The sequence below is a fragment of the Lissotriton vulgaris genome, chromosome 6 (genome assembly GCF_964263255.1).
Source record: "Lissotriton vulgaris chromosome 6, aLisVul1.2, whole genome shotgun sequence".
Classification (NCBI taxonomy): domain Eukaryota; kingdom Metazoa; phylum Chordata; class Amphibia; order Caudata; family Salamandridae; genus Lissotriton; species Lissotriton vulgaris.
In genome coordinates, this window is record NC_141694.1 from 1,408,161,095 (window position 1) to 1,408,183,783 (window position 22,689).

Consider the following 22,689-nt stretch of genomic DNA (forward strand, 5'->3'; position numbering starts at 1 on the left):
CAAACGAGAGGATCCCATCTTTCCCCCACACATCTTTGACTCTCGAAATCCCAATGAGGTCCCATCGGCCAAAGCCCTTTGTTTTCCACAAGTTACCTAAGTCCTCAGAGCTCCACAGAGGAGTGGCCTGCGTGATCCTCCCATCCCATTTGACATGTCGGTTGACCACATGCCACACCCGAACCGCATGTGCAGCTGGTCCAATGAGGGAGATCCTACCCAATTTGGTGTAGAGGGCTCTCATATAATCATGTCCGGGCATTTGGCCCCGGTCCATTACATACCCGGGGTCTAGGGGTGACCCATAAAGCGCATGATTATTCGTCGCCAGTTGGGAGGCCCAGTAGTATTTACGGTGATCAGGCAAACCAATTCCCCCATCATACCAAGGCAGTGTGAGTTTGGAAAAAGCAATACGTGGTCTTCCTTCCCAGTGGAGTCGTCTTTGAAGAGACTCTATATCCTTGAAATAGGAGGGAGGCACCGGATCCATAGCATTCTGAAGCGCGTATAAAAACCGGGGTAGCGCTATCATTTTGAACAGAGTAGCGCTTCCCAACAGGGAGAGCGGCAACTCCTTCCATCTCTCCACATCCCGGCGGAGCCGAACCAACGGGGGCCTCAGATTATTATTGTACCGTAACTTCAGGTCCATGGTCATAAAGATTCCTAGATATCTAAAGCCTGTCTGTTCTATCCAGAGGGGACAGTAGCTCGGGATGTCTGGTGGATCCCAACTGATCACGAAGAGGACCGACTTCTTCCAATTAATGGCAAAACCCGAGTATTTCCCAAATATGGCCAGGACGTCTAGGAAATTAATCAGTGAGACCCGGGGAGTGGTAAGATAAAGCAGGATATTATCTGCCTATAGCGATATTTTGTCCTCCCAGTCTGGTGTCCATCTTAGTCCTCTAATCGTTCTGTCCTATCGCACCCATGCCGCGAGCGGCTCAAGTGCCAGTGCAAACAGTAACGGGGAGAGCGGACATCCCTGTCTCGTTCCACGTCCCAGAGGGAAATCCGCGGACCTGTGGTTATTCACCACAACTCTAGCAAGGGGGCATGAGTACAAGAGGCGTACCCACCCAATAAACTCTGGACCAATGCCCATTTTACTCAAGACTGCGAACAAATAGGGCCATTCGACTCTGTCAAAAGCCATGGTGGCATCTAATGACAAGAGAACCGCTGGCTCGTGTACATGTGATGCGCTGGCCAGAATCCCTTGCAGTCTCCGTATATTTAGTGCTGTGTTACGGCGGGGCATGAATCCAGACTGGTCCGGATGGATCAATGCCGTAATGACCTTCACTAGTCTGGTAGCTAACAATTTTGCCAGTATCTTGGGCTCTGCGTTTAGCAGTGAGATTGTTCGGTAGGAGGAACACTCCATCGGATGCCTACCTTCTTTATGAATGACTACTATATTAGCTATACGCTGATCATAGGGGAGCTGTCCTTCCCCTTTGCTCTCCAGAAACATATCTCGCAGAAAAGGTGCCAATTTGTTGGCATTCGGTTTATATAGCGCTACGGGGATTCCGTTTGGGCCGGTGGCCTTCCTGGAATTTACTCCCCTAATTGCCTGTGCCACCTCATCATTCGTGAGCGGAGAGTCTAGAAATACCCATTCTTCCTCCGACAGAGTCGGCATACGAATATCCCGCAGCATGTCTGCGTTCTCAGTCTCTGTGTGTGTATTGGCCGCCATGTAAACTATGCTCTAGTATGACGAGAACTCCTCCACTATCTGTTGCGGATCCGTAATTTTACCCAAGTCATTTGAGTGCAACTCCGGCACCAATCTCATCGCCCTTTCCCCTCTCTCTAGCCACGCAATCAACTTCCCAGCCTTATCACCATGTTCATAGATCCTACTTTGAGTGTCTGCATGCTGCGCCCTAGCCAGGTTTTTATACTCATCACAGAGGAGTTTCAATCTGTGTCCCACCTCCGGAGTGCTGGTCTTCGACCCCTCCCTCTCCAGCGTCACCAAATCAGCCTCCACTCTATCTACCTCTTCGCAACCTTTTTGCTTCTTTCCTGAGATCAGGGACAGTGCCTCTCCCCGGAACACTGCTTTGTATGCCTCAGGAAGGGTGCTCTCTGACTCAACTGTGCCCACAATATTGTGGAAGTAGCTATCTGTGGCTCTCTTGACCTCTTTCTTGATGGAGGGATCCTTTAACTGCCATGCATTTATAGGGACAACTCTACTAACATCCCTGCATCCCACCTCTGTGCGAAACCAGACCGGCTAGTGATCGGAGATTCCTCTGCCCAGGTGTCTCACATCTCTAACTCCGGCTATCTGCGACGTAGGCACCAAGACAGTCTATTCTCGAGAGGGAACCATGAGCCGCCGAGAAGTGTGTAATGTTTGTCTAACTGGTTTCTCAGTCTCCATTCATCGGTCAAACCAGTAGTCTCCACAAAATCAGACAACCATCGGCAAGAGGACGGCAAAACTCGGAGAGGGAATCTATCCAACTCACCATTCATCACAGCATTAAAATCACCTCCCACAATCAATATTCCAAGAGGCAAGGATAGGAAAATTCTACACAGATCGCGAAAGGTTTCAGTCCGGAGGGGTGGCGGAACATATATGGACAATAGGGTCACCGTCCTTCCTTCCCAAAACCCTCAGATCCCAATATATCTGCCACGGCTGTCCGTCCAGGTGGCTTGAATTGTCAGCGGGAAGGAGTTTCGTACCAATATCCCCACTCCCCTGGATCCTGAGGTGAATCCGGCATGTGATTCCAGTTTATATCCTCCCCTGTGCAACTCCATACAACAATTCCCAACAAGGTGCGTCTCTTGTAACAGAACTACATCGGATCAACTGATTGTCTATCCCTCGCTTTATCTTATCTCCCAGCCCATTCACATTCCAACTAAGCATGTTAATCCCCAATCCCTGCCTAACAGAAGACATTAAGGTGGTACATCTCGTCTGTCACCTGATGGATAAAAGAAACAATAAAAACAAACTTCATTACAAAAACAATAAAAAACATTTTTTTAAAACACACTCAATACAAAAGAACCCCCAGCTCCCCTCCCTCACCCCTGCATGTAGCTTACGCTTATCCCCAACTAGCAGTGTGCCTATCGCCCCAATCTAATCTGCAAGTAACTAAAGGTAGAAAAGCAGAGGAGGACCTTCTAACAGGTCCGCCATCCCCTCCCCTACTCATAATAGTCACCCCTGCACTTTTCAAATCAAAAAACCTAGCTAGGCTCTACTAAGCAGGGAATACAAGTATATGCCCCCCTTCGCCCCAACAGCAATGTACAACTATGGGTTACCCCTTACGTTCCTGCATTTACGCAGTCATTGTTCATCGGCCTCCACCATCTCCCGTGACCCGGAGTCCGACATTTGGACATTATCTAACCAATCCGCTGCCACTTCAGGGTTGTCAAAGAACCAGGTCTTTCCATTAAGCTCTACACGAAGACGGGCTGGAAACATCATGGCCTACTTAATACCCAGGTCTCTCAGTTTTTTTTTTTGGTTTTTTTTTAAAGACCTTTATTGTACTTCACCATTATACACAGCTTGTGGCCTACAACCCCTTGGGCCGGCCGCACCGTATTCACAGTTACTCTGTAATATCAATATTAACACAGCCCATGTGCCAACATCCCAGGGGTACGGCGGCCTTCCATAATCATGCGAGTACCTAATTCACAGACGGATCATAAATCTACTTAGGTCCATTTTTTTATTATTATTAAATAAACTTGTTAGTATCGCATCAAACATGGAAGACGACATAAACAATCATGTATGTAGTATTTTGAAAATACGTAGTGCAAATACCGTTAAGTCCCCATCGGTAAACCTTCTGCAGTTAATGGCTAAATTCCGGAATGAACTGAAAACCCACCGTACCGCACTTAATCGTGGGAATGGGACTCTTAGTCTAATCCGAGTCAATCTGGGGCGGTTCACAAATATCCCCCCTGAACTTGTTCCATGCCCCCCAGATCTGCCCCCATTTCCTGGGGCACACCCGATGAACAAACACCGCTTTCTCGGCAACCATCGCTACATCCATGTCCCTACACCAGTCCCTCAGCGTAGGTGAAGCTTCAGCACCCCACAGTCTAACTATGTTTCGCTTTGCGACCATCATCCCCAGCATGGCCCAGTCCTGCTGTCGAAGGGTTAAATCCGTTGCGTCCCATACGTTTAACAGGCAACGCCGGGGTTCAAGCAGCAGGGAAACAGTCATGGTTTGGGAGATGGTACGCATCACAGCGGCCGAGGAAAATAGCCACTCGACCACAGTCCCAAATAGTGTGATAGAACGTTCCCTTCTCCCCGCATCCACGAAGACAATACTCGTGAGAGGTCTTCCCTATCTTATGCACGACTGTTCTGGTGTAATACGTGCGGTGCAGTATTTTCAGCTGTACCAATTTAAGTCTGGAGGGGATCGCTGTTTCCCGCGGCAAGGAGATAGCCTCTTGCCATTCTGAATCATCAAAGTCGCCCACATCCCTCGACGAGCTCAACCGTAACTTAGCTAACCTGTCCGGTTTGTGTTCTGTCAGTAATCTAGCTCAAGAGGAGTGGATTCCTGTAGGACTGTCTCTGCCGGGACGGCTGTCTGCAGTGCATGGCGGATTTGTATGTACCTATAATGTTCAGACTGTGCCATCTCATATTTGGTTTGTAGAAACGCGAAGTCCACTACCTTGCACTTCTTCCAAAGGTCTCCCACAACCGATATTCCTATGTTGTGCCACGCCTGGAACCCTTTACTGTTGCGAAGGAAACCTAGTCTGTATGAGTCCCACAGTGGTGTCATTTGCGTGATTGTGTTAGCGCATTGGAGGTGTCTGTGTGCCTTGTACCAGAGTTGAATCGTGTGTCTTGTCGGTCCCACCAGGTCGGTCGGCACACTACGGCTATAGAGGTTTCGCAACAAACCTCTGGGTTCCAAGCATTGTCTATCAGCTAAATAAGCGGGTTCAGTTTGCGGGGAATGCAGCCAGCAGTTAATTTGTTTGAGATGGGCCGCCCAGTAGTATAGTTCTATGTTAGGGAGTGCTATGCCTCCATCATACCAGTCTTTTACCAGTTTGCATTGCGCAATCCATGCCGACTTACCGTCCCACAGCAAAGCCGAGACCGCAGATGAGATCGCCGTGAAGTAGGAGGGGAGGACCGGGAACGGCGTATTTTCGAGAATATACAGGAAGCGGGGAAGCGTCATCATTTTGAACAGTGCAGCTTTGCTAAGGAGTGTAAGAGGAAGGGAACGCCATACTTTTACACCCCGTTTGAAACGGTCCAGTGGGGGTTTCAAATTTAGGGCGTAGAACTCGTCCGGGTCTGACGAAGCATAAATACCCAGATATTTAAACGCCGCGTCGGTATAACTCAAGGGGCAGCTCGCCGGGAGCAACGGTGGGTGGCCTGCAAGAACGAATAGGACCGATTTAGTTCAGTTAATCCTATGTCCCAACACTTTCCCAAATTTTTCGCAGACATTAAGGAGCTCAAGATTTGACTTTTTGGGAGAGGTGAGATAGAGAAGGATATCGTCCGCGTAGAGAGATATGCGATCTTTCCACGTCGGTGACCACGGGATACCCTTAATGGATGGTTCCCATCTGATCCAAATTGCTAACGGTTCAAGGACCAGAGTAAACAGTAGGGGGGAGAGCGGGCAACCCTGCCTGGTCCTTCGACCGAGCGGGAAGTCCCTAGAGATTTGGCCATTCGCTAATACCTGGGCCAGGGGCCCGGTATAAAGTAAACGAATCCAAGCGCAGAACTTGGGGCCAAAGCCCATATGTTGAAGCACAGCAAATAAATAGGGCCATTCCACGGTGTCAAATGCCATAGTGGCGTCGAGGGAAAGGAGAACAGCTGGTTCTTCTATACTGTCCCGGCGGGCCAAAACAGCCTGCAAACGTCGTAGGTTATGCGATGTATTGCGAGATGGCATAAAGCCAGATTGATCTGGGTGCACCAAGGTAGTTCGGTGCGGGGCCAGTCGCTGCGCTAGTAATTTGGCGAGGATTTTTGGTTCCGCATTTATTAAAGAGATAGGGCTGTAAGAGGCGCAAGCCTCCGCCGCCCTACCGGGTTTATGGATCGGAATGATTGTGGCGAGGCGCTGATCTCTAGGGAGTTCTCCTGCTTCCAGACTATCGGTAAACATTTTGATGAGATGGGGGGGCCGTGATTTGAACCGTGTTATTGTACAGCTCCACTGGGAACCCGTTGGGGCCCAGTGCCTTACCAGACGCCAATGCGTTGGTTGCCTCTTGTATTTCTTCCACTGTGATATCCGCCTCAAGTTGGAGCGCTGCTTCTGGGGAGAGGCCGGGAATGGTCAAATCTTTGATATAATCATATGCCTCCTCGATCGAGTACTGCGCCTGGGGTGTGTACAGTGTTTCGAAGTGGTCTGCAAGTGGGTCGACTATGGCCTCGGGATCCGAGGTCGTATGACCAGAAGGTGACGTCAGCTGTGCAATGACTCTACCCGCTCTCTCCTTCTTGTCCAGCTATGCCAGCATCTTTCCGGCCTTGTCCCCCAGCTCGTAAACCCTATGACGGGTGGCCTGAATTGTATTCTGCACCATTTCTTTCTGGTATGTCATCCACTCGGTGCGCCGTAGCCGGACAGCCTGGACAGCCCCGAGGGACGGTTGAGTCTCCTGTTCCCGAATTGCAGTGTTAAGTGCCTCCTCTAAAGCGCTAAGTTCCTGTCGCTGTGTTCGCTTGTGGTCAGCAACAGAGGCTATGGCCTGTCCGCGTAGGACTGCTTTGTAAGCCTCCCACAGGGTACTGTGTGAATCTACAGATCCAGAATTCTCCGGAAATATTGTTCAGTAGCATTATTTAGACCCTTCATTAGAGAGGGGACCTGCAGGTAGCCCGCGTGGATTGGGAAAATTCGGCTTCTATGAGGGCGGTGGTTCGTATATGTGTGTCGCAGTGGAGAATGATCAGATATTCCCCTGGGGCAGATGTCTATCTCCTCAATACCCTGCAGCCCATCCCCAGACACCAAGATGTAATCTATCCGGGAGAGACAGTCGTGGGCAGCTGAGTAGTAAGTGTATTACCTATCGTAAGGGTGTTTGTGTCTCCAGCAGTCCGTGAGTCCCAAGGTGTCAAGTAGTCCGAGGAGTCATCCGGCTACCCGCACTGTTGCCGTATGTGGGTGTCTAGCGAGTTCTTGATCTGCAACGTCATTGAAGTCGCCCCCTTTCACCAATGTTGCGGTTGGCACAGTCAAGAGAAAAGCCGAAAGGGCAGTGTGCGCTGTAGCATGTAGGCCTGGCGGAATGTATACGGACACAAAATTAAAAAGCTGGCCCTACCACTGCACCGTTGCCACTGTAAAGCGTCCCTGAGTATCTACACGTGTCTGCTGAACCACCAACTGAAAGTTCTTCCTTATTAGTATCCCTGTCCCCCTCGAACCCGATGAGAAGTCTGCATGTGCAATGAACTTATATCCCCATCTATCCATTGCCTTTGAGGCCGAGCCTACCAGATGAGTTTCTTGCAGTAAAATTATGGCCGGGCTACAACGGTTTAGGTATTGCAGCACTAGGTCACGCTTCACCCTGTCCCCCAATCCCCGAACATTCCAAGTTCGGACTGTTAAAGCCGACTGGCGGGTTATACGAGTCTCAGGTGCATCTGCTACTTGTGCAGCCATCTATCAGTGTATGTAACATCGCGGGGGATAAATCCTGTAATGCATCTATTTTCGGGAAACATGTCGTCTTCATTATAATACAAGAAGAAAAAGAAACAAAGAAATACAACCCAACCAACCTTCCTCCCTGTGTCCCACCCATCCTCCCTGCCTCCCTGCTAGACGAACTTTCAACTGCCCGCCACCCCAACTCAGCAGAGCGCTCTATCCCTCCCAACACCCCAATACTTGCTTGTCGGAGGAAGAGTTCAGCCAGGTACCAGCCCCTTAATGCCCCTAGTCTTGACCCAGGTCAGAGTCTCAAACAGCAGAGCCCCATATTTGCACCGGATCACTGTTGTAGTAAAGGAGCAGCGATAAGGAAACATAGCTCATTCCTCTTCATGATGCGAAGAGTGGTGCAGATCAGGGTCCCCAGAGCTAGAGCCCCCGGCTGCACCTTCAGCGTCCCGGTGTCGGTGTGGTTTTGGTCTACGCTCCGGTCTGTCCACAGTGCGCCACCCTTCCAACCAGTCATATGCAGCCTCAGGGGTATCGAAAAACCAAGTCTTGTCGTCTGCCACCACACGAAGTCTTGCGGGAAAGAGCATTGAATAGGGCAACTCCTGCTCCCTAAGTAATTTCTTGACTTCCAAAAAACTTCGCCTTTTCCTGGAAACAGTTGCCGTGTAATCCGAAAAGAACGAGACCATAGAGTTCAAGACTCGGATGGGAGAGACATTTCTTGCTGCTTGTAAGATGGCGTCTCGGTCCCTAAAGTTGAATAACCTAGCGAGTACCGGTCTCGGGGGAGCACCCGGTCTGGGTTTGCCACCGGGCACCCTGTGTGCACGCTCCACCGAGAAAAAGTTTGAGAGTCCCTTAGGTTGCAGTTTGGTGGTAATTAGCTCCTCAACGTATAGGTCCATAGCTCTTGTGCCTTCTGATTCCGGAATACCAATGATCCGAACATTATTTCGCCTTGCCCGCCCTTTCTGCTCGTCAAGCTTCTCCGCCAGTGCCTTATTCTCCTTTTCCATCTGGGCGACCGAGATCTCCAGTTCAGAAGTGTCCGCCGCGAGAGACTTTGCTACTATTTCCACTTCTTTGACCCTATCCGCCATTTTGTGGAGATCGGCGCGCAGCAAAGATACATCTGTGGATATAGTGCCCACTGTCGCCTGTATGTTAGCAAGGGCCCTCATCACGTCTTCGAGAGTGACCTTTTTTGTCCCTTCGCCGTCTGCAGGCTTAGTTTGAGAGTGGCCGGGAGATGATCCTTTCTCATAAGCAAATTTATCCAGCTTCGCCTGCGTTGCGGTATGCCGCGGTCCCCTGCCAGCCATGGCGACTTATGTCCGTTGCATACAGTACTATGAAACAATAGGGCAGTGGGGGCCCGAAGAAGCCGCAGTAACGTTTTATGGCGTTCCACACCCCAAATTCAGGTCCTGTAACCCTCCGGAGTCTTGAGGAACGTTGGGCCGAGCCCACGATGCAGACCGTTTATCTGTGTATGCGCCGGGTCATACTGGAGTCTGTGTTGGGGAACGAAGGTGGAGGGGGTCGCCTCTGGGGCGTAGGCCGCGTTTCTCACGGCGGCAGCCGAAGAAAGGGGGTCCCGCACTCACCACAGCCACCAGTTCCAACTCTGTCACAGCCAGCAGCTGAAACCGCAGAGCCCAGATCAGCAGCAATCGATGCTAAGCCACCAGGCGAGCACGCATCAGCGCTGAGGGATCTTCCATCCGCTCGTTCCGCCGGATCGAGAGCGCCGTCTTCAAACTTCCGGTTCCTAGCCGCCGGCCGGTTCCAAACTTTAGCAGCCGGACTCCGCTTTCCAGGTAGGCCGCAGTTCGTCAGCAAGTCTCTCGGGTTGATTCAAACCTCCGATTTACACGAAAGTCACATCAGGCGATACTGTTGGTCCTCCGATCCAAGAGGCCGTCGTCGGAGCAGCATATTTGTCAGGATAAGTGTGCGGATTTATTGAACAGGGCGGCTGGGTCCCCGGAGCTAACAGGCTAAGCGGCCATCTTGATCGGCCGGTAGCCACGCCCCCTCTCAGTTTCTTTTTGATCTCCAAGAATCCCTGTCGCTGCTTTTGTACCGTTTGGGTGAAGTCTGGGAAGAACAGCAGGGTCGCGTTCTCAAATACCAATGGGGCCGCCGCCCGATCCGTCTGGAGGATCACATCTCTATTGCGGAAATTAAGGACTCTAGCTATCATCGGGCGGGGGTTCACCCTCGGGCGATGTCTACCACCCGGGACCCTATGGGCACGTTCAACTGAAGAATTTGCTGAGGCCTATAGGTTTGAGATGATTGAGAATGAGGTTTTCCACTAATAGATCCGGCGTTGGACCCTCTGATTTCTCCGGTACTCCCAGTATGCAAATGTTGTTACTCCTTGCCCGTCCTTCATATTCATCGAGCTTGTGGTCAGTAAGATCCCTGGAAGTCCTGAGATCGCGCACTTCCTGCTGCAACAGGTTAACGTCATCAATGAGGCTAGTTGTTTTGACCTCCAGCGACTTGACTTTCTCACTTGCTTTTGTGAGATCCGCCCGTATTAACCCCATTTCAATTGTCACGGTATCAAGTTTACTTTTGAAAGCCTCCATCTTCTGGCCCAAGGAAGTTTGAACTCTAGTGATTGCAGCCATAAGATCTGCCAACGTTGGCTCTTCGCTTGCAGGAGTATCTTCGGAACCCCCCGCGGGGCCCCTTTTCGAGTCAATCGGGGACCCCTTGGGTACTGTATAGCGATCCAGTTTGTTAGTTTGAACTTGTCTAGTCCCCCTCAAGGACTTAGGCAGGAGTTTGTCCGGGTCTGCTCTCTCCGCCATCACGCCCCTCGATGAATAGTATGTCGTCTCACGCCCACCGTCCAGATTACGGTGTCTTCGCCGACCCCAGTCGTCAGTGGCGGGATGCCTCCAATTGCACCACTCTCTCCCCTGCCTGACCCTGCCCAGGAAGTCAATGCAGGCCTACTCTCAGATATTATCTGGTCAGGAGAGATGCAGTCTCGGTCCGCGGTCAGACACCCCCGCCAAATCCTCCCCGGCAGCCAATTGTTGTGTGGGGCGCAACCGTTAGACCACAGTCACAATCCGCTCTCCAGGGATGATCGAGGCTAGGCACAATCCCAATATCAAGCAGTCATTAGGCAGTTCCCAGAACATCCAGGACCGTCGGGGACTCACAGCCAGTATCACGCAGGCAGATCTAATGATCAGCGAGGTGTCCGTTCCTTACCGCCGTGGGCCCGTCAGGAATCCCGCGCCGCCAGGCATGCCCGGCAACACTTGACAGTCGCAGCACCACCCCACCCCTCCCGGGTGGTGCAATACCCAGTCCGGAGGGCCGATCTCGCTGGCAGCGGTGCCTCAGTGCCCCACTCTTTTGCTGGGCAGAGTCCAATGCATCGGGTTCTCACGCAATTTGCGGGGCCATAACAGCACTTCCCACCATTCAGGCCAATTCTTTTAGGACCGCGATGCTGCCACGCCTCTTCTCCTACTCTTGGCTAATGTTGGCGCGCTACCGGGCTACTCAGGGGTCCCGATGCGGTCACGGCCTGTCCGCCCGTTCCTCCGCCCGTTCATTTCCGACAGGCAACAGAGTGTGGCTGATAACAGAGCTTTTTATGACCCTATAGAGCTCACCAGTCCACGTTCTCCGAATGCTGGGGCCAAGGGAAAGCCCATATTCACACTCAGGCTCCTCTCAATTTATTTCCCCCAGTCTTTCAGCCAGGCCGACCTCGCTCGTTCCCGGCAGCCGATGTTGTCGAACTCTGTGGCGGGTAGACTACCCCTCGAGGCCCCGGCTTCACAGTCCGGCAGGCCGCAACCGCCCGGACAATATTTCTGGGTCACCGGATGTCGGGGGAAGCCCAAATCTTCGCCCGCAGGCACCGCTACTGTTCCCCCACCCGGGAGTAGGGTCGGGGCTAAGGATATACCACAAGATGATGAGTCAGGAGAGGAAGGTCGGCGGAGCCGGTCTTTAAGCGGCCATCTTGGTCGCTGACGCGGCTCCTCGTCTGTGATCTATATTTTTAATATTTGAATACTATCCTATTAAACAACAAAGATCCCTAATGGTGGGATATGTTGCACTTTAATATTGTTCACCATAGTTCTTTTTGCAGGGTACATTTTAATTTCAAAACTTTCTTTTTGTGATCTATATTTTTAATATTTGAATACTTTCCTATTTTTTAATCTATGCTCCACATACTGTCATGTGATGGGGCCTCTAAACCCTCAGTGTATTTTTTACACAACAAAGATCCTTAAATGGGGTTCTATGGAGAGGTAGGCACCACCATACGCTTTTACAGAAAATATTATGGTCCTCCAGTACGGGGAGCAGTTTTCAGCAGTTCATTAAAAAGTGTACTACATTTGCAAGTGTTTCACAATTTAGCACTGACTAGCCATTTATCATCTGCTCCTAGAACGGTTTGGCTTATGCAGTACCATTTGAGTTTTGTGTCAAGAACGTGGGGAATTGTTTGAGGAAGGCTCCGTGGACTATGCAGTAGTTTTTGTTGTTGTTCCTTTTAGCCAGTGAGAAACAAACGTTCCTTTAGTCTTCTTAGGACTTCTCCAAACAGGCCCTAGTGGAATTACTGATGGCTGAAAAGGCTGAGTTACCAAATCCATTATATATGTAAAAGAAATGTGAAAATGTTCCTAATTGTTTTACAATTGAAGAAATGCATAGAAAGACAAAGACGCAGATATTTTGTGTGTCAAAGTCCACCTGCTCACTTTATCACTTGTGTGGTATAATCTAGTGCTACCACTGAAAAGGTAAATCGTATTTATTTTCAGGCCGTTGTAGGCAGGATGGTAGCAAAGAATTGGCTAGTGTTCATGTTCTCTCATCCCACATTTTCAGTCCACCTTTTACATTTTTGGATGGCTTTTATTTTTTTTAAAGGTACAAATATACATACATGGAGGAGATGCTGGGCAATGTCGCAGGAACACGGCAGGTGTTTGAGCGCTGGATGGAGTGGCATCCTGAAGAACAGGCCTGGCATTCTTATATCAATTTTGAGCTGAGGTACAAAGAGGTGGATCGAGCACGCTCCATTTATGAGAGATATATCCTTTTGAGAAGTAATGGTTGTGTTTGCTCACTGGTGCATTTCTGAAGTTTGTACTAACTGAAGGAGGCCTCTATCTCAGATTCACGCAAGTTATATCCTTCTGTTTAAAGCAGATAAAAAATTGTAAAGTCAATTGTTCATATGAAGCGGAGGTTTAGTAAGATCTTTTACTATGTTCTTTTGATGTGAAATTTTCACTTTTGTATGCTTATAATACCCACATTCTATTACTACATTATGTTCCTGCCTATGTTATAGCCAGGAGACAACATGGCGGACTGGGACGTTTTAAACACTGGAACAGGATAGGGATTCTGGCACCTTCCATCACTACTTCTGAATTGCTATAATTTTTAGTTATTGTCTCTGAATTGGGAAACTGTGTTGACCGGTATTTTATTGTCATAAATCCACTCTTGCTTGCATAGCTGTGTGCTTGCTTTTCAGAGTTAGTTTCTCACTCCATAAATATCTTAAATTAAAAAAAAACGTTTCCACTGGTAAAATATAAGTTATTGAACCTTTTATTGTTGACCCTTAAATAGGCCTCTCATTTCGTTGTCGAGGAGTTAGTAATTATTTCTACATTCATGAAGCACACTGGCATATCTTTATCTGCAGTTCGGTCAGTAGACGTATGCCAGTGTGAAATTCTTTATGGCATCCTGCACATGTTAAACCGTAATTAACATGGTTGGTCTCTAGAGCATTTTATAGGTTGTGTGTTGGAACATGCCCTTGGGTTTGGCATGGTGCCTTACCCCACCCTGAGTTGTGTTAGTAGACCGGGTCCACCACTTTTGGAAGACCCTCAAAACAGTATCCAACTAGGAAACCAGACACTGGCAATATATGGAAACCCCCCTGTTTTCAATCCTGAGTACACCAGGCACTGGCAGAAAGTGAGAAATACGTTGTCATAAAACCAAGTGTTTTGTTTTAGTGACACCTCCATCAGTTATTCTGTGGTTGTGTGAAATCTATAGAGTTTCTTAACATATTTTATATTTGGGCAATATCATTTTGTGTTATTCTAGGACCGCATCGTGGAACTCATGCATTGTGGAACACATTGTGAAGCCCCTTCCCCTGTAAATGCTTTCATCGTGGGCTCCCTGCACTCCATATGTTTTTATACTTAATAAATACTGATTGTCACTCTTTTGCTCATTGTCACTCTTTCGCTCAGTGTTAGAATTTCATGTAACCATGTGTCACACAACACACATTTACACCTACCAATCGGAACACTTCCTCATCAGACAATGCACGTGCATGCACTCCTCTTACGTAACCATATATACGTGCTGAATCAACCTTTTCTGCCTTTATTGCAATGCATTTCTCATCTAATACCAGTCTGTGGTGCACATTGAAGCTCAGGTTAAAGAAGGGCTTACTGAGGGGCATATTGAAACGTCTAATCAGTGCTAATGGATGGTGAGCTATGTCCTCAGTGTTACTGCAGTTCTATGTAGGTGGCAGGAATGTGGTCTCTTAATGCACTCCTTAAGTTTACAGGTCAAAAGAATGTAGCGTGAACCAGGTACACGATTCTCCACTATGTTCCCTATACAGAAGGATGGGGGCGGCAGGGGGAACAAAAACAAGGCAGATAAATGCTGGCCTAGAGTATACAGGGGAAGGAGGGAACACAATCGAGACCATGCCTTGCAGGTCTTACATATACAGTGGCAGGATAGGGAAGTAGGAAACAAAACCTGAATTCCCACAACCGTGACCTCTTCCAATTCGAAAAAGAGTTGCAGCCATATTGAAATTCCAAACATTCACTTTGCCCTCAGTGAAAATATGAATCCATATCTTAACATAATGTGATAAAATAGTAGTTATAATTAGTCTGTGAATATCAGTATCCTAAAATACATTGTCGGCCAGTTCTCTACATTGAAGTGTGCTGAAGCACTCAGACTATTTTTTTCTGTACCAATACTATGGCTACGTTTTTTTCCTTCTAAGGTACATCCATTTTCAAATAGCATTGTTATTATGGTTGTGAAAAGCACCATTAAAAAATGACAGCCAGTAAAGTAACTAGCTAGAAAAAACTATTTTACTGATCCCATTGCTTACAATAAATACATTTGATAACACTCTAGGCTCGAGGCCAAACCTTTTAATCACAATTGTTAAAAGTTGTGTGAAATGATTTTTATAAAGTTAACTGCATTATTAGTAAAACAACAGGTAGCAATTCATTTTAAAGAAACAAATCGCTGGAAAAGCACAGCACAGAAGTATGTCTAGCAAAAATAACTGGGAGCAAAAAGCAGGGGCCAAGCAGGAGAACCTGCCATCCTCATTTCAGCCGCTTTTGATTAGAAATTCCCTTCACACTCTCTACCTATGGGGAGATCCATTGTAAGTTCCAAGTCAACAAATTAAAGACTGAATTTACTGAAGGCAGTATCTTACAGAGTGGACTGAGAACTGATAGGCATTGTCCACAAGTTACACGGACGGTAGGAATTCTTATTGAAGGTTTGACAACAGGACCAACCTTCTTCCGCCTTCCTGGAGAGTTTGAATATGCCCTCTGCCAGGGTACATTTGGGCAGTCCAGTATTAGCTGCCTGTGCATGCCTATAATTTAGTGTGCATGCTATAATAATAAGAAACTTATGAGAACAGAAACGTCACCATGGGAGCATTAGTAAAATGGACACGCCCTGACGAATGCCAAAGACTGTGTAATTAAACAACAGGGGGTGGTGATGGACAGAGTTTCTGAATTAAGCAGAATACTCTCACCCAGTCAAGAGATCAGGGCTTAATCCAACACCGTTTTTTAGCTCACTGCACCATCCCAGCTACAGAACCTGGCTATATACAAATTAGTCTGTCCCTGGCCCAGTGCATCATGGGAACAGGGCAAACCAAACTACCAAGCCAATTCTTTCACTGGGAAGGAAACAAGCTACCGGGGACCGGTTTCTGGCATTTCAGCCGTCTTCGGCCCGGCTTGCTTGAATCCTGATGGTGCAATGAGCAAGGGACTCACGTCTGAGTATACCCTTCCACGCTTATGGTGGACAAAATAATTAAACAACAGGGGGTGGTGATGGACAGAGTTTCTGAATTAAGCAGAATACTCTCACCCAGTCAAGAGATCAGGGCTTAATCCAACACCGTTTTTTAGCTCACTGCACCATCCCAGCTACAGAACCTGGCTATATGCAAATTGCCTGTCCCTGGCCCAGTGCATCATGGGAACAGGGCAAACCAAACTACCAAGCCAATTCTTTCACTGGGAAGGAAACAAGCTACCGGGGACCGGTTTCTGGCATTTCAGCCGTCTTCGGCCCGGCTTGCTTGAATCCTGATGGTGCAATGAGCAAGGGACTCACGTCTGAGTATACCCTTCCACGCTTATAGTGGACAAAATAATTAAACAACAGGGGGTGGTGATGGACAGAGTTTCTGAATTAAGCAGAATACTCTCCCAGTTCACTTTCTCTTTGTGACGCACCGATTGCTACCTCATGTACTCTGATTGCTCACTAATGTAAATGCTACCTCGTATATCACTATTATATTTTTCTTGTATTTTATACACTTGTGTAACCTGCATCCAGTTCACTTTCTCTTGGGACATGCCGATTGCTACCTCATATATTTTGATTGCTCACTAATGTCACTAATGTCATTTTTGATTCTGACTGCTACCTCATATACTCAGTCCGCTCACCATTGTCACTATCGTTACATGTAATTTGTTGTTTGCACTTGTTTTTTGCTCCTGTTATCATTATTGTACACCCTCCTACGCCTACCTCTACCCAACATGGATCTCATCGGCAAACACACATATAAAATCATCTACCCACCATTACCCAACAAAAAAGCCACTAAGCGCTTTAAACATAACTTCCTTAGGACCCACCCTGAAACCCCCTTTGTCGACACCTATTTCTCACCGGTGAATGGATCCATGAATATTGACATCATCTTCCACACCACACGAAGAGTGTGAAAAGTGTTCTGCACCTTACTCACTGTCTCCTCTACCAGGAAATCCGCTCATGGCTCAACACTCTCCATCACACCATCTCAACTCTTCCCAGGCAGAACCACCATCACGATCTACAATAACAGGATTGTCCTAATTCAATCCACAGACAGGAACCTGGAACTACTAGACAACATATTCCCCACCTTCAAACAGCACCTCTCCAATCCACGGACCCCCACTCACAGCACCCCTAGTCCTCTCATCCCGAACCGCACAGCCTCTAATCACAACCTAGCTAACATAGCTCAGCCCCAAAACGACACGCACCTCTCCGCTACCCCCAGCACCTTAATCACCCACCCACCTTCTGTAGCTACCCCATACTCCTTAATCACAGACATAGATCTCTCCCCCTCTACCCCCTGCACCTTAATCACCCACCGACCTATTGTAGCTGCCCCACACCTCTCAATCACAGACATAGACCTCTCCCCCATATACACCAGCCTCACCCCATCACAGCTGAGGAACATCTCACAGCTCTCCCCTCCCCAATCCGCAGTAATCAGTCACCCTCCTGATCATACTTCCCATTTCATACCACCCGTTCATATCCCCCAAATTCCTCCATGCACTAGCGAAGATCACCCCCCGTTGCTCACTCCCGTTATCCCCACCCTCCTCACCCCCCACCACTCAACCTCTGTGAACGTCGCAGATGTTGCTGTAATTGATCACCCATCCGATCTCACTTCCCCACACCCCTCATGCATTGGCGATTATCATCCCCCTTCACACATCCCCAATACCCCCACCCTCCTTTCTCCCCACCCCACTCCTCACACAAGTCGCGCTGAACCCACCTCCACCACCTTGAGCATACCTCCCGCGCCCCGCGACATGACCAACCCTCACCCTCTCTCCCCCCCCACTCTCACTCCCCACTACCCCACCCCATCGGCCAGACTCACGGAACACACCACCTCCCTCAACCTAACCCCTTATCCTTTATCCCCTCCCATTCTTAGCCCTCACCCCCCTATTGTCACTCCTTCCTTCTCCAGTCTACATTCATCCCTCAACTCACCCACACCGCCTTCCACAAGCGCCATCACTCACGCTATCAACCGCCCCCTGTCCTCATCCCCGCCCCCTGTTCACAAACTCTCTCATCCTTCGAACGCTACCCCACCTACTCGGACCGCAGAGCCCTGCTCCATCGCGCGCACATCCCGTCCCATTCGACCCAGTTCCCACCCCATTACCCGACACAAATACTCACCCACTACTCTCACTTCCAATTCCATCCCCAATCCAACACTGGACATGATCATCTCCACCCTCCTACAAGTCAAGGAAGAGCTCCACACCATCAAAGAACTTCTTCTCACACACCCCAGGCACCCACTACCCTACACTTCCCCGCCCAACAAGGACTCCATTCACCCCTCAAACCGTTCCACCCTGCTCTCCCCGCGCTGGCCCTCTATCCCGGATCGCAAGGCCACCGGCCGTCCCCGTCGCACCCTAAACACCCTCTCGGGCCGAGACTTACACAATCTACTCTGCTCCTATGGCCCAGGTCCCACAAAACGCTCACCCACTACACACCTCCCCATACCCACGATTCTCACAAATCCCCTCAGGCCACCCACACTGAGCGACAGAAGTTCTGTCCCCTGTAATCTCAAAAATATCCCCCTCTCCTTAGAACATTCTCCCACCCTCCTCACCCCTAGACTAAAGTGTATCCTGCTCAACTGCAGATCGGCCCGGAGACACTCCTCTGGCATCGCGGAGCTCATTTTATCAAGGGGTATTGATCTAGCCATTCTGACTGAAACGTGGTTAACTGAAACATCCACACCTGTATTGGACATACTAGTCCCCCCCAACTATCTCATTATTAGACTCGACAGGAATGGCAAGACGGGCGGGGGAATCGCATGCATCTACAGGAGCAACCTAGTTGTCACTGAAGGCCCCTCCCCCTCCCTCTCCTCCTGCGAACTCATCTGCCTTGATATTACTAGTGAGGGCAAACCTGTGTGCTCCCTTCATGTTATTTACCACCCACCCGGTGACAACTTCATCTTCTCCCAACAACTAATGGACACGATATCCACCAACGCCGGTCGACAGCTCAATCAAATTTACCTGGGAGACTTCAACCTCCACTGGAATGACCAGAAAGACACTGTGGTGAAGAGCCTTAAGACTTTCCTCGACGCGCTTGACCTCACCCAAATCTGCAACGGTCCGACACATGAAAAAGGCTCTATCATTGACCTTATCATCGCCAAAGAAGTCTCTACCCAACTAGTTGCAATAGAACCATGTGACTGGTCAGACCACCACATCATCACCTTCTTCATCAACGAAAAGGTCAAACTTAACCCGGCGCAACCTGCCAAAACCAAGATTTGGAAGAGGGCCCTGAAGAACCTTAATCCAAAGTCCTTGCCTGCCCACACAGGCAGTCTCCTTCTTCTCCCGACGGACGTCTCTGATGTGCATTCATTGACCAACCTCTACCTAGACTCCAATGCCTACAATAATCAATGAAGCCGCACCCTTGCAATTGAAGAGAGTCTCCACCAAGAACTCGAACCCATGGTACGATGGCAGACTCAATGAAGACAGACGTGTGATGCGCTTAGCTGAGCGCGCGTGGAGATCGGACCCCTCAGCACTGAACCTTAGAACGCTTAAGAGTAAGAGAAACGCCTACTTCAGAAAAATCAAACGCTCGAAATCAATATTCTTTAGCCAACAGCTGGATCAAGCTAAAAACCGACCAAAAAAACTGTTCGAGTTAGTCAAAACCCAAACCAAAACGCAACCTTCATAACCCAACAACTCAACAAAGGCTATCCCAAGTTGCGAAGACTTCTCTGCTTTCTTCAAGCAAAAGAACGACACTATAAGAAGCAATCTCATCAAGGATGTAAGTCGATTCGCCGGCTCCATATGCATAACTAACACTCATGCTAAAAACAACGCTTCATGGACGTCCTTCGACACCTATTCCGAAGAATCAATTCACAAGCTGCTGGTCACCTTGAAACCCGCCAATCATCACACAGACCCCCTACCTGCCAATGCTGTTAAAGTCCTCACCCCCCTTTTCCTCCCACTCTGTACTAAAATCATCAACTGTTCCCTGCAACAAGGGATCATCCCAGACTCCCTCAAGATTGGGCAAGTCACGCCTATACTCAAGAAACCCACAGCTGACCCGGCCGACCTAAACAACTATCGTCCTATCACCAATATCACCACTCTAGCAAAACTGTTAGAAAAATGCGTACAACTCCAACTGACAAAACACATTGAGCAGTTTGACCTCCTCAACTCGCACCAATCCGGATTCAGAGCAAAGCATAGCACGGAAACGGCCATGACACACATAATAGATGATGCCCTCCAAATCCTTGATCACAATGAGTCTTGCCTCCTCATCCTTCTTGACCTCTCTTCAGCATTTGATACGGTCAAACACGAGAATCTACTGGAGCTCCTAAATACCAGAATGGGCATATCCGGGACGGTTCTCAAATGGTTAACGTCCTTTCTGCACAACCATTCTCAGAGGTTCAAAATCAACAACGCACTGTCCTCGCCTGTGCCAGTAACACTGGGCGTCCCGCAAGGTTCCTCCTTTCCCCCACATTGTTCAACCTCGTCATGGAACCACTCACCACCTTGCTTCAATCTTCTAAGGTACATTTCCATATGTACGCCGATGACACTCAGCTCTACCTCAAGCTTCAATCCCCTGAAGACATCAAACTGTTGAATGCCACACTAAGAAACACCCAAGCTTGGCTGGCCGACAATCACCTCAAACTAAATGCTCTGAAAACTGAGTTCCTCCTGATCTCTCCTCCTGCGAAAAAGGCCATCACCCAAACCTGGCTCAATCATCTAACCGCACTCAATGTCCAACCCACCATCGTGGACTCAGCGAAATCCCTTGGCATCACACTGGACTGCAATCTCGACATGCAGCAGCATATTAGCATAGCAACTAAAGGAGCCAACTTCCAAATCAACACGCTGAGAAAACTCAAACCCTTCCTACCACCCAAGGACTTCCAAACTGTGGTACAAGCCTTAGTCATTCCTCGCATAGACTACGGAATTGTGGCTCTCAGCGGGCTCCCCCTGACAACAACGGCTCCCCAAAGAGCCTCCCTGAACGCGGCCGCGAGACTCATCACTGGCTCAAGAAAACACTCGCATATATCCCCTGACTTAAAAGCCCTGAACTGGCTGCCTATTGAAGCCAGAATTCAGTTGAAAATTGCCTGTATGACACACTCGGCCGTACACCACAAGGCACCCAAATACCTCTCTCAAAAGCTGACCATATCAGGAGGCTCAAGATCCAACAGAAGCACAAACACTCTCCTCCTGAAACCACGGAGATTCCGGAAGGAAAAAACATACAAACGCTCCTTCTCTGGAATGGCACCTAGGATCTGGAATGCACTCCCGCCAGAAACCAGGCTTATCCCGTCCACTATACTCTTCAAGAAAGAGGTGAAGGCCATCCTTATGGCTAAATACACCTGAACACTATTGATACTGGAACAATGACAGTATTTGGCTCCCGCATTATCGGCTGTCTGAATACTTATCTATGTCAGCCCATTTTTTGTCTGCTTCTGGATCTAATTCATTGCACGGATGCTATACTATTGATTTCCAACTTGTTTATTGGGTTGTACACTAGGACTTGAGTGCCTTAATAACCTGCAACGCACCCACTACTGACTACTACTTTGCTTTCAACATTGTGTTTACTCACCCTCTGGGGTGCTATAATCTTATCCGTTTAGACATTGTACTGCTTCCATACTATTGTTTCTTGATTGTTATTACTCTGTATACGCTTGTATGATTGATACCCTATTTTTTTGCAACTCACTGTCTACGGAATCTCATATTGATTTAAGAGTCTTGTTTATCCTACCTACTGTTTCTGTAAAGCGCTCTGATATCTGCAAAGATCTTGTTCGCGCTATATAAAACTTTAAAAATAAAATAAATAAACTCTCACCCAGTCAAGAGATCAGGGCTTAATCCAACACCGTTTTTAGCTCACTGCACCATCCCAGCTACAGAACCTGGCTATATGCAAATTAGTCTGTCCCTGACCCAGTGCATCATGGGAACAGGGCAAACCAAACTACCAAGCCAATTCTTTCACTGGGAAGGAAACAAGCTTCCGGGGACCGGTTTCTGGCATTTCAGCCGTCTTCGGCCCGGCTTGCTTGAATCCTGATGGTGCAATGAGCATGGGACTCACGTCTGAGTATACCCTTCCACGCTTATGGTGGACAAAATAATTAAACAACAGGGGGTGGTGATGGACAGAGTTTCTGAATTAAGCAGAATACTCTCACCCAGTCAAGAGATCAGGGCTTAATCCAACACCGTTTTTTAGCTCACTGCACCATCCCAGCTACAGAACCTGGCTATATGCAAATTAGTCTGTCCCTGGACCAGTGCATCATGGGAACAGGGCAAACCAAACTACCAAGCCAATTCTTTCACTGGGAAGGAAACAAGCTACCGGGGACCGGTTTCTGGCATTTCAGCCGTCTTCGACCCGGCTTGCCGGAATGCCAGAAACCAGTCCTCGGAAGCTTGTTTCCGGTCCGGGGAAGACATGGCTTGGCAGTTCGGGCTGGACTGTTCCCATGAGGCACAGGGTCAGACTGATTTGCAAATAGCCATGTCTGAACTGGGGTGGCAGAGTGGGCTAAAGAACGGTGATGGATTAAACCCAGATCTTTTGACTGGGTGTGAGTGTTTGATTGATTCAGATGCTCCGTCCATCACCACCCCCTTTTGTACCGCTTTAGGCCGCCATAAGTGTGGCAGGGCATGCTCAG

General features: G+C 48.7%; 1 protein-coding gene across 1 annotated transcript in view; it reads left to right on the forward strand.

Annotated features, from left to right (window-relative positions):
- The window catches only part of CRNKL1 (crooked neck pre-mRNA splicing factor 1), a 168,764-nt gene that overhangs the window by 50,316 nt on the left and 95,759 nt on the right, over positions 1-22,689 (forward strand). The window contains exon 5 of the mRNA XM_086927520.1: positions 12,642-12,808. Coding sequence (XP_086783646.1) covers positions 12,642-12,808 — 167 coding nt within the window. The remainder of the gene's footprint in view (positions 1-12,641; positions 12,809-22,689) is intronic.